Source organism: Carlito syrichta, unplaced genomic scaffold (genome assembly GCF_000164805.1).
Source record: "Carlito syrichta isolate Samal-C Ts95f unplaced genomic scaffold, Tarsius_syrichta-2.0.1 Scaffold131698, whole genome shotgun sequence".
NCBI classification, from domain to species: Eukaryota; Metazoa; Chordata; class Mammalia; order Primates; family Tarsiidae; genus Carlito; species Carlito syrichta.
This window is the reverse complement of record NW_007075794.1, coordinates 79,991-92,211: the sequence shown is the minus strand read 5'-3', so window position 1 is coordinate 92,211 and position 12,221 is coordinate 79,991. Positions and strand designations below refer to the sequence as shown.

The 12,221-nt window shown below is 53.1% G+C and overlaps 1 protein-coding gene across 3 annotated transcripts in view; it reads left to right on the top strand.

Annotated features, from left to right (window-relative positions):
- AACS (acetoacetyl-CoA synthetase) overlaps nt 1-12,221 on the top strand; it is a 62,796-nt gene that overhangs the window by 8,817 nt on the left and 41,758 nt on the right. For all 3 annotated transcript variants that reach the window (XM_021708168.1, XM_021708169.1, XM_021708167.1), the window contains exons 3-4: nt 3,837-3,950; nt 9,486-9,583. In XM_021708168.1, coding sequence (XP_021563843.1) covers nt 3,911-3,950; nt 9,486-9,583 — 138 coding nt within the window. In that variant the 5' untranslated portion in view covers nt 3,837-3,910. The remainder of the gene's footprint in view (nt 1-3,836; nt 3,951-9,485; nt 9,584-12,221) is intronic.

Sequence of the window (12,221 nt, the reverse complement as noted above, 5' to 3'; positions counted from 1 at the left end):
CTTGATCACAGCTTACCACAGCCTCGATCTCCTGGGCTCAGGAGATCCTCCCGCCTCAGCCTCATGAGTAGCTGAGATTCCAGGCGTGTGCCACCACGCCAGCTAATTCTTTTTGTTTTTTGTAGAGACAAGCCTTGCTTTGTTGCCCAGATCGGTCTCAAACTCTTGGGCTTAAGCTGTCCTTCCTCCTCAGCCTCCCAGAGTGCTGGTATTACAGATGTGAGCCACTGTTTCAGCCCGAGACCCTTCTTTTAATGAAATCTCCCTTCCTCATATTTGCTGTAGAAATAAGAACCCTCAGCCAGGGATCAAATTTATTTTCTAAATCAGATATCTGATTTAGGGTCCTGAAGTAGGATCCTGAGCCTGGGGACTTGAAGACCATGGTGTTTTGTTTTCTGCATGTTTTCCTGTTTGCTCCTTACCCAGGGGGCTCTTCTGTGCGCCCATGCGGGCATTCTGAGCAGAACTCCTCCTGCCTACGTGTGATCCTGGGGAGGCCATGTGATGTCCTGCTAAAAAGAAGTACACACACAGCTGTCTTCATGCTCTAGTGAGTCGAGCAGCAGCACGCCTTGGCGTGTCCATGTTCAGATGGTCGGAGCAGCTGCCTGCATAGCACGTTCTTTCTTGGAATAGCAGATATCATGTTACCCAGTACTTTTATAGGGTAGAAAATGACCGGGACTGGAAATGAAGGGGAGATAACTGAAAGGCTGCCCCGGAGAGATGAGGAAAAGATGGTGGACGAGCACACAGGAAGAGTCCAGATTTATACCTAAGGGAAGTTAGGATGTTCATTCACTTTGGAAAAAGAGACACTTCATGTTACAGAATTGAAAAGCAGTTAGCAATCACGAGTGAAGTATTTGCAACGAAGATAATGGCCAAAGGATTACATCTTCCCTGCAGAAAGTCCGTTAACATGATTTTCCTACGCCTTCAATGTTGAGTCTTGCCTGCATTAGTTATCTTGCTGTGTCTCAAATTGCCCCAAAGCCAGGGCTTGAAGCAGACATTTGTTATGTCCCAGTTTCTGTGGGTTCCACATCCAGCAGTGGCTAGCGGGGTGGTTGCCCATTAAGTTGCAGTGGGTTCTTGGCAGGGCTGTAGTCATCCGAAGGCTCAACTGAGGCTGAGGACTCCGTGTCCACAATGGTGTTCTCACGTAGCTGTTGGCCGGAGACCTCTGTTCCCTGCTGAGGTCCTCACCACAAGGGTCTCTCTGTGGGCTGCTTCGGTGACCTCACAGAGCACAGGAGTCAGCATCCCTCAGGCTGAGTCATGGGAACGGCTGTGTTGTTTATGCCCAGGGCTCACAAGTCTCCCATCACTTCCTCAATAGCCCACTGGTTGTCCAGGTCAGCCATGAATAACAGAGGGCAGAGGTCGCGGGGTCACTGTAGGAGTGGCTCCCACACCATTCTCTTACTAGTCTGTTCGGTAGAGATTGTGTCTCACTGCTGTAACACACGTTTCTTTGATAACTAGTGGGATTGATCCTTTTATTTTCTTTGTTTTGTTTTTGTTTTTGTTTTTGAGTTAGAGTCACTCATGGCCACCCCAGTGTCGACCTGCGGGGCTCAGGCGATCCTTCTGCCTCAGCCTTCCAAGTAGCTGGAACTATAGGTGTGTACTACCACACCCTGCTAATTTTTGATTTGTTATAGAGATGAGTTCTTACCAAGTTGGGGCTGGTCTTGAACCTGCAGGCTCAGCAATCCACTCACCTCGGCCTCCCAAAGTGCTGGGATTACGGGCTGAGCCACCATGCCTGGCCCCTTTTATTTTCTTATTTATACTTTTTTCATGCCATGCCAAGGTTTTCTACAGTGAGTTTGCATTACTTTATAATCTTTTTTTTTTTTTTGAGTTGGCATCTCATTCCCTCACCCAGGCTGGAGTGCAGTGGCATGCTCACGGCCACCCCAGTGTCGACCTACTGGGCTCAGGTGATCCTCCTGCCTCAGCCTTCCAAGTAGCCGGAACTTCAGGTGCAGGCTACCATGCCCTGTTAATTTTTTGATTTTATTGTAGAGATGAGGTCTCACTGAATTGCCCAGACTGGTCTTGAACCCCTGGGTTCAGGTAATCCTCTTGCCTCGGCCTTCCTAAGTGCTGGGATTACAGGCTTAAGCCACTGCGCCTGGCCTACTTTATAATTTTAAAAAGGTGATCCAAACCAAATCAAAGGTGGGCTACCACTCTGCAGTGAAAAGGAATAATTTGTTGATGCAGTTACTTTTTTTTTTTTTTTGAGTTGGAGTCTCATTCTGTCACCCAGTCTGGAGTGCAGTGGCCGCTCCTGGCCACCGCAGCCTCGACCTGCAGGCCTCCAGCGATCCCTCCGTCTCAGCCTTCCAAGTAGCTGAAACTACAGGCACGCTCTACCACGCCCGGTTAATTTTTGGTTTATTGTAGAGATGAGGTCTTGCCAAGTTGCCCAGGCGGGTTTCGAACCCGCGGGCTCAGGCAATCCACTTACCTCAGCCTCCCAAAGGCGTGGGATTACAGACTGAGCCACCGAGCCCGGCGATGCAATAACTTAAGTGAACATTAGCAGCATTGTACCAAATGAAAAAAAACCAGTCTCAAAAGGCCACCTACTGTATGATTACATGTATGTATATAATAGTCACTAACTTTGTTTTTAGAGACAGGGTCTCGCTCTGTCGCCCAGGTTGAAGTGCAGTGGTACGATCATAGCTCACTACAGCCTTAAACTCCTGGGCTCAAGTGACCTTCCTGCCTCCGCCTCCTTAGTGGCTAGGACTACAGGCATGTGCCACCACACCCCGCTAACTTTATTTTTTTGTAGAGGTCTCGCTATGTTGTCCAGGCCGGTCTTGAACTCCTGGCCTCAAACAATCCTCCTGCCTTGGCCTCCCAAAGTGTTGAGATTATAGGTGTGAGCCACCATGCCCAGCCGTTCTTGAAATGACAAGTTATAGAGCTGGAGAATAGATTAGTGATTGTTGGAGTTGGGAGGTAGGGATGGAGCAACCATCAGGAAGCACCAGGAGGGAAGTGTTTGAGGAGGTAGAAACCTCTTTTAAGCTTTATTTTTAATAGAGTGAGGGTCTTGCTATGTTGGTCAGGCTGGTCTCGAACTCCTGGCCTCAAGTGATCCTCTCATCTCAGCCTCCCAAAGTGCTGGGATTACAGGTGTGAGCCACCACACCCAGCTGCCATATCTTGATTGTGTTGGTGATTGCAGGAGATGCCATTAAGTTGACGTGGAACTGTGCATACTCACATCGCCTCCGTGTCTGTCTCCTGGCTTTGATGTTGAACTTGAGTTGTAAAAGAGGCTGGCCTAAAGGGCCATGGGGCCTCTCTGTACTGTCTTTGCAACTTCCTATGAATCTATAATTATTTCAAAACTTAAAAAATCCACAATCCAAATCAAAGGATTCTTCACTGAATAAAGGCATTCCCTAAGCGGACCCTGAACAACTGTCATAATACTATAGGAAAGGGATTGGCAGTAGTGGGACATGGCCAGGGGAGTGAGGGGGCACACCGCATCATCAAGGGTACCTGATCTCAAAACAGGTGAAGTGGGGACCAAAGGGAGGCCCAAACTTTACCTGTGCAATGACCATTTGTATACCTAATCCTGAATTGTACCCCACATCTTTAAAATAGAAATAAAATAAAATAAAATAAAGCATTCCTGACAGAAATCCTTCAATGGCACTTGCTGTCAGTACGTTCCCAAGGCCCCATAGTGCTGAGGCGGCCTGGATGCCCAGGCAGGCGGGATTCTCTCATGTCTGAAACCTGAAACCTTTCCGTGACAGCCTGTGGATGATTTACCTGTGTTCTCTTCCCAGGGGAAGGCAAGGAGGACATTGTGAAGGTGACTTTTGAAGAGCTGAGGCAGCAAGTGGCATTGTTTGCGGCAGCAATGAGGAAGATGGGTGTGAAGAAAGGAGATCGGGTTGTGGGTAAGTGCTTGGTGCTTGTGGTGGCTTGTGGGAGGAGACAGGGCAGAATGTATGGCCTGGAAGGCGGGGATGACTTCTGGGTAAGGTGGAGTCGTGTTCTATTAAGCGTAACTGATAGGGTTTCAACTCCCCACTCAGACAGAAGAAGGAACATCCTGGAAAGAGTACCTGGCTCTTTGAAGGCAGGGATTTTCTTTTTTTTTTGAGTTGGGGTCTCACTCCATTGCCCAGGCTGGAGTGCGGTGGCACAATCACAGCTCACCGCAGACTCTGTCCTCCTGGACCCAGGTGATCCTTCCGCCTCAGTCCCCCGAGTAGTTGGGACTACAGGCATGCACCACCACACCTGGTTAATGTTTAATTTTATTTTTTATTTTTTTTTGAGTTGGAGTCTCACTCTGTCGCCCAGACTGGAGTGCAGTGGCCGCTCCTGGCTGACGCAGCCTCGACCTGCTGGGCTCCGACGATCCTTCTGCCTCAGCCTTCCAAGTAGACGATCCTTCTGCCTCAGCCTTCCAAGTAGCTGGAACTAACAGGCGTGTGCTACCACGCCCTGCTCATTTTTGATCTATTGTAGAGATAAGGTCTCACCAAATTGCCCGGGCGGGTCTCGAACCCGCGGGCTCAGGCCATCCACTCACCTCGGCCTCCCAAAGGTGCGGGATTACAGGCTGAGCCACCGAGCCTCCCTTAATGTTTTATTTTAAAAATTGTTTATAGAGATGAGGTCTTGCTGTGTTGTCTAGGTGGGAGGAATTTCCTTAGTTTTGCTTCCTGCCTTGTTCCAGAACTTAAACTGATTCCAAGAACAGTCAAGGAGTGTAGTCATTCCTGGTTGACTGCATCTGTGAAGGAGCATTTAGGAGTCAGCCCTGCAGTGGGGCAGGACAGGGAAGTCACACAGATGAAGTGGCCTGTGCAAAGGCCTGACAGCAGCAAGCACAAGGCACCCACGGGGCGACAGGAGCTCTGTGGGTAGACTGTGGAGGGTGGGAGGTGGGCGGAGTGTGGGAGGTGCGGCCAGGCCTGTCCCAGAGACTCTGTCCTCTGTCACCTGCTCTGTCTGCCACTTGCTGAGGCTCTGTCCATTCTGACTGCCCTTCCCCTGGGACCATAAAGCAGGGGAAGGGAGATGTGTAGAACCCAGAGAAGGTGGGTGCAGAGAGCAGGACCTGCTGGCACATGGCCAAGCCCCATCTTCTTGTTCCGCAATGAGCCAGGCAGGAGCCTGCAGATGGTGACCGCCAGGCCCTTGGCCTCTCTCCCTGAGCCGGGCCCTCCCATGCTCCCTCGGCCGTGAGTCATGCTTCCCTACCCAGGGCAACTTGGGCATTCTTCACAGCATTTCTTCCACCTTGACTTCTGGAGATGATGTAAAGGCCTGTCCACAGATCTGCTCCTTGCCCCAAGGACCTTTTGCTCATTTAGATGTGGGTAGGTGTGTACACGGGATTGGGCGGGTGTAGACAAAGATGCTTTATTGTTCATGGCTGCCCTGTGGTCAGGGCTCCCGACCTCCCACCCTCTGCCCCTCATGGCAATAGGACAAGGGCCACAGGACAGGGGTGGTGGCAGGAGAAGCGGAGGGTGGGGGCCTGGATATTGGGACCTCGGCGTCTGGCATGGGGTGCCCCTCCCAGGGGACCTCACTGTGAGTTGGCATTCAGCTTGCTCGCAAAGAGGGAGGAGAACTGGTGGTCTTGTCACATACAAACATAGAACTGACTGGTCCAAGGAACCCTGGGGCCCAGACCTTGTCCTCAGATGACAGAATCGGGCACAGGATCCATGCTCTGCCTATGTGAGTTGGCCCAAAAGGAATCAAACAGGAAAGCTCGTGCCAGGCTCCCGCCTGTCTCTGCCCTCTGTGGTCTGTTCTCCATCCGCATGTCCTTGGGACTCCCCCGGTTTGTGGAGGCCTCGGCTTCAGTACTGCCTCTTCAGAAGCCGGCCCTTGTCATCATGCCCTCCCTCACTTGTGCCATTTGCCTTCATGGTCCTTGTGGCCCACTGAAACCGCCAGGCTGGGTGTATGTGTGTGCGTCCTTCCGTACCAGAGGACAAAGGTTTGTCTTCTGCTCATGTCATGTCTCAGTCCGCAAAGATGGCCCAGCATGTAGCTGGTGCCTAGTAAGTGCTTATCGACTGAATATGAGTACTAGGCCGGTGACCAGAGCAGGTGTTTTTGAAACTGAAGCCTTGCTTTTTCCTGGGTCCTTCTTGGTCCAGTTTAATCTGCACCTTTTCTTTCTTTTTTTTTTTTTTTTTGAGTTGGAGTCTCACTCTGTTGCCCAGACTTGAGTACAGTGGCCGCTCCCGGCCACCACAGCCTCGACCTGCTGGGCTCCGGCGATCCTTCCGCCTCAGCCTTCCAAGGAGCTGGAACTACAGGCGTGCGCTACCACACCTGGCTAATTTTTGATTTATTGTAGAGATGAGGTCTCGCCAAGTTGCCCAGGCGGGTCTCAAACCCGCAGACTCAGGCAATCCACTCACCTCAGACTCCCAAAGGTGCGGGATTACAGGCTGAGCCACTGAGCTCGGCTTCTTTTCTTTTCTTCCCTCCATCCCTCCCTCCTTCCTTCTCTCCTTTCTCCCTTCCTTCCAGACAGAGCCTCACTCTGTCACCCAGGCTGGAGTGCAGTGGCTTGACCTTAGCTCCCTGCAGCCTCAAACTCGGCTCAGGCAATCCTCCTGCCTCAGCCTCCCAAGTAGCTGGGACTACAGGTGTGTGCCACCATGCCCATCTAATTTCTTTTCTTTTTTTTTTTTTGAGTTGGAGTCTTAGTTGCCTAGGTTGGAGTGTAGTGGCACCATCACGGTTCACCACAGCCTTGACCTCCTGGGCTCAGGCGATCCTTCTGCCTCAGTCTCTTGAGTTGTTAGGACTGCTGGCGGATGCCAGCATACCTGGCTAATTTTTTGATTTTTTTGCAGACGAGGTCTTGCTTTGTTTCCCATGCTTGTCTCGGAACTCCTGGCTTCAAGCAGTTCTCTCCACTTGGCCTTCCCAAGTGTTGGGGTTACAGGTGGGCCTCCGTCCCCAGCCTAGTCTGCACCTTTCTAAGGTCTAGCAATGGAATGCAAAAGCTTCATCTCTCCACACTTTTTTCTTCCCCCAATTTTCATTTTTAAAATCTCTTTCTGAAGCAGACATTTCTGAGAGAAGGAGAGACAGGACAGGGCATGTTTGGGAGGTGGCCAGGACTCCCGTGGCCAGTGCTCCTGAGAGGCGATGTCTGGCTCCGATGTCCTGGCTCCACAGTCAGGCTGGCTCACCATGACCCAGGCTTCCTGTGGGCCCCAGCTTGGATCCCAGTGGGATCTGACTCACTTACTAGGGTGGGGACTGTGTTTCCCAGATGTGAACTCTTAGAAGTGACTCTGCAGAGGGTCGGTGGGTGGACACTGCAAGGGCTTCAAAAGATGGTGTCAGTACTGCTCTCAGCCCTCTTTCCTTTGGCCTGTAATGTGGCCCCCAGGTTTGGCGTTTGAGGCGCTGTGGGAGGAGGCTATCTCCTCTCCTTTTGCTGGTCACCTCTGAGTCATCTGGGTCACGCCCTGTCCCCTGGGGATGACACTGTCGGAGGCCTTGGTGTGCGCTCACAGCCAAGATTTGTCTCCACGGTAAGCTCAGCCAATGCTGTGGCCTGTGCTGGAGGCATGTAGAGCCTAGGGGACGGGTGGGTGTGCACAGCCTCGGCCCTTGGATGCTATGGCCCAGCAGGAGGTCCAGAGACCAGCTGGGTACAAGCTGCAGGACGGAGGAGGCAGAGGCAGGACTGTCCAGGAGCCCTGGGTGTCCCCTGGAGCCGCACCTTGTCCTGGCGAGGCCTTGGCTGAGGCCCTTCTGTCCCTGTTGCCCGAGTCCATTCCTCTAGAATGTACAGAGTGGTCTGTGTAATCGATCATTAGCTCCCTGGATGTCTCCCTGGTCATGAGGATTCTCCGCCTCTGCTGCCATGAAAGGCAGCCTCCCTGCAAGTGAGGCCTGGGCACCTCGGCCCCTTGTGGGCTGCTGACAGCCCTGGGCTGTACTGCTTGTGTTCTGTGTTTCCTCTGCATCCGACCAGCCACCCTTCAGTCCACCTGCCCATCATTCCACCTGTCCATTCACCTTTCCAACCATCCACCTGTCTGTCCATTCACTCATCTGTCCACCCACCCATCCATCTACCCACCCATCCATCTACCCACCCATTCATTCATTTACTCACATATCTGAGGGTCTTGCCATGCAGGGCTCAGTAAAAGGCATTGGGTAAAACAAAAAACCAGACAGGCAGCGTCCCTGCCCTCAGTGGGACCCAGAGAGCAGACAGCCTATTACATGGGGGGCTATTCATCTGTAGTCATTGTAAGTCTGATGAGGGAGAAATACAGTGTGTTTTGCAGGCGGCTAGCTGAGGGACCTAAGTTCACAGGGTGGGGGCAAGGTGGCCTCAGAGAAGGCCTCTCTGAGGAAGCTTCATCTGGTTAAGAGCTGAAGGGTGAGTGTGCACTGAGCGGAGAAGGCTGGTGCATGTGGAAGAGGATTCAGCGGAGCAGGTCGCTTGTGCAAAGGCCCTGAGGCAGGAGGAGCTTAGAACAACTGAAGAACTGAAAAAAGGCTTTTGTGACTAGGTCTGGGAGAGGGAGGGCAGAGACCAGGGAGAACGGAGCTGGGTCACACAGGGCCACACATCCCTCTGATTAAAACACGGAGAATGGGCCGGGCTCAGTGGCTCAGCCTGTAATCCCAGCACTTTGGGAGGCCGAGGAGAGTGGATTGCCTGAGCCTGCGGGTTTGAGACCAGCCTAGGCAACTTGGCGAGACCTCATCTCTACCATTAAAAAAAAATTAGCCGGGTGTGGTAGTATGCACCTGTAGTTCCAGCTACTTGGAAGGCTGAGGTGTAGGTGGAAGAATCGCTGGAGCCCAGCAGGTTGATGCTGGGGTGGCTGTGAGGGTGCCACTGCACTCCAGCCTGGGCGACAGAGTGAGACATTACCTAAAACAAAAACAAAAACGAAAAAACAACAACAGGCTGGGCTCGGTGGCTCAGCCTGTAATCCCAGCACTTTGGGAGGCTGAGGCGAGTGGATTGCCTGAGCCCGTGGGTTCAAGACCAGCCTGTGCAACTTGGCGAGACCTCATCTCTACAATAAAATAAAATAGCCAGGTGTGGTAGTGTGTGCCTGTAGTTCCAGTTACTTGGAAGGCTGAGGCGGAAACATCACCGGAGCCCAGAAGGTCGACGCTGGAGTGGCCGTGAGCGTGCATGCCACTGTACTCCAGCCTGGGCGAAGGCGTGAGACTCCAACTAAAAGCAAAAACAAAAACAGCAACAACAACCACAACAACAAAACACGGAGAATGGATTGCGGGAGGGACAGTGGGGTTGGGCAGGCTGGTGCAGGCGATTCAGTTTCAGCGGGGAGTGATCTTTGAGCAGTTCAGGCCCAGTCCCCTCCCCAGCTGTGGCCGCCAGGGAACCTTTGGGAGGTCTGCCGCCTCCGCACACTGAGCAAGGCTCCCATCTGTCCTCCCCACAGGCTACCTGCCCAACTGCGCACACGCTGTGGAGGCGATGCTGGCCTCAGCGAGCATCGGTGCCATCTGGAGCTCCACGTCCCCTGACTTCGGCGTGAACGTGAGTCGCGTCCTGGCGGAGGGGTTCCCGTGTTCCGTGAGCGTCCTGGGCAGGGGTGGCAGGTGGCGTTCCCAGCAGAGCCATGGGCGACAAAGTGAGACTTCAACTCAAAAAAAAAAGACTCTGCTTTTAACTTCCAGCATCACCATTTTAAGCTTCAGATGGCATCCCTCTTTCCAGCGATGGTCCCTTTCTGAAACCTACCATGAAATGTGAATGTCTTTTCTACTTTGAATTATGGTTTCTGTTGCAAATCACCAAGAATCCCTATTTTTACTTATTTTTATTGGTAGAGACAAAGTCTTACTATGCTGTCCAGGCTACTCTCAAACTCCTGGCCTCAAGTGATCCTCCTGCCCCGGCTTCCCAAAGTGTTCGGATTATAGGCGTGAGCCACCGCACCTGGCTGAGAATCCCTAATATAAAGAGGAAATTGCCACGCCCCAACAGATCCTGCTTTTGATTTTGGTCCCTCTAGTCACATTGTCGTGGGCCCCGAGGTTAGTGGTGGGGCCATTAAGCAGGTGTTTCACAAGCACTGTGGGTTCACCTGCGCACAGACAGTACTGTCACCACTCCTCACCTGGCTGGGCTGCGTGCCACAGGGACTGTCCGCCGTGGTGCCCGACTGCTGTGGGCTGTGCATACCGGAGGTCTCTCCTGCCGATGCCAGGGACATGTTTCTGGCTTCCTCCTGGCTTCTGCCCCAGCCTCCTTGCTCAGGCCCTGTCCCCACCACTGCCCTCTTGTCCCCAGCCCTCTCCCTGTGTGCTGGCGGGGCGTCTCAGCTTCTCTAACCCACGGCCTGGACTCCAAGGGCATCACCCGCAGGGGCGGGCTCTGTTCTGGGGTTTCTGATCTTCCGGCCTCATCAGCATCTCCAGGTCCTGCATTTTTTGATCCCCTTGTTTTTTTTTCCCTTTGTTTCGCTGTTTGCCTTTGAGGCTCCCCCAGACCTGAGGGCTGAGCCTGCAGCCCACAGCCCCTACCCTCATGGGTGTCTCCAGGTGGCACTGTGTGTGTGTGTGTGTGTGTGTGTGTGTGTGTGTGTGTATGTGTAAGTAGGACACTGTGCCTCGCACTGGGCGGCTGTGATGTGATTCAACACTCGCTGTTGGTTTCAGTGCTTGGCTGGTTGCTAAGCACCATATCCAGGTCACACGCACCATCACAGGTGTGTTTGTTTCATGACAACATGAAAGGGGGTTCGAGTAGCCCTCCTAGACTGATACCAGTTTCTGGTGCTCAGAGACTTGACCCCTGCGTGTCCAGCCTTGAAAATTTCATCCGTGTCGCAGAACCTCAGAGCCTTCCCTCGGGGCTGGGCCCAGACCTCTGGTTCCAAGACCCTTGTTGTCTTGCTGCTGTAACTGGGATCATCTCTGTGATGTTTACACCCACTGGTGGGCTGGGCACTGGTGCCCACTGGTGGGCTAGGTCTTTTCACCCTGAGTCTGTTGTGCTCTCATGTGCTGGGACAGTTTTCTGAGATGCTGCATTCCAGGTGGAATTCCGGGTTTTGTCCTGCTGTCGTTTGTGTTTCCTGTTTTCTCTTGATGGAGTTGGCACCGCCATGAACGTCAGAGTGGTCAGGCTGCGGTCCCAGTGGTGCCACTTGTGGCTGTGAGGCTGCGGACAGATGACTTGCCCTGTTCCTGGCTCATGAGGACCTGGAACCGATAACACACCCCTCTCTTAGGGCTGGTACGGTCAGACCAGCGAGTGCCTCTGTGAGCTACCGTGGTGCCTGGCATAGAGGAAGCACTCAAGAACACTAGGTATTTTTACTGGCAATAATTCTCTTCTCAGCCAACCCAAGGACTGTCAGTTCAGCTTAGCCTCCCGGCACAGGGAGGGCCAGTGTAGACATGCTATTTGTGACCGTGTGTATGATCAGTGTGGCAACAGTCTGGACAGGCCCCTTCATCTGGAGGGGAGAGGACTTGGATGCCCGTGAGGGATGGGGCTTACTTGGCATAGGGGTGACTGGGGGCGTGTCAGACTCGGGGATGCCTCGTCTAGAGTCACATGACTGGGGGGACAGCAAGGAACGGACTGTGGTCTTGGAGTGGAGTGAGTTTGTTACACTCCACTCCAAGTGACAGTTATATTTGCGTAGTGACAGTCTCAGGAATAAATGGATGGGCTGCCGAGTTCACCTTGTTCCTACCAAAAGCTTGGCTCTTCTGGGATATGACGACTACTCTGGGAAGTCATTTTTGGGCACTTAGGGGAGTGGGATGCAGTGTCCCTCCAGGAAGAGCAGGGACCTGCTTTCTGAGGGCGCACCAGACACTGAGGACAGGGGAAGGAGGGTTGTAAGGCTGGGATGAGCATCTGTCTGGGCACCTTGCCCCGGTGCTGGTGTCAGGCACTTTGCTGGAAGGTAGAAGCCCCTCTTCCAGGAGCTTCCGTCTTGGTCTCTGGCTCATTGGAGGTGCCCGGGAAGGAGTTGGATACTCAGAAGGCCAGCAAGGTTTGGTGCCAGGAAGGCCATTTGCGAATGTCCTCACTTGCCTTCTGGTGGTTTGGGCAGGGTGTGCATCAGACCTCAAGAGGGCTGGTCTGGTGGCCATGGGGTGCATGCTGGCTGGGCCAGTCCCCTCTGCTGCAGACTCACTCGGCTGGGCTCCGGGGG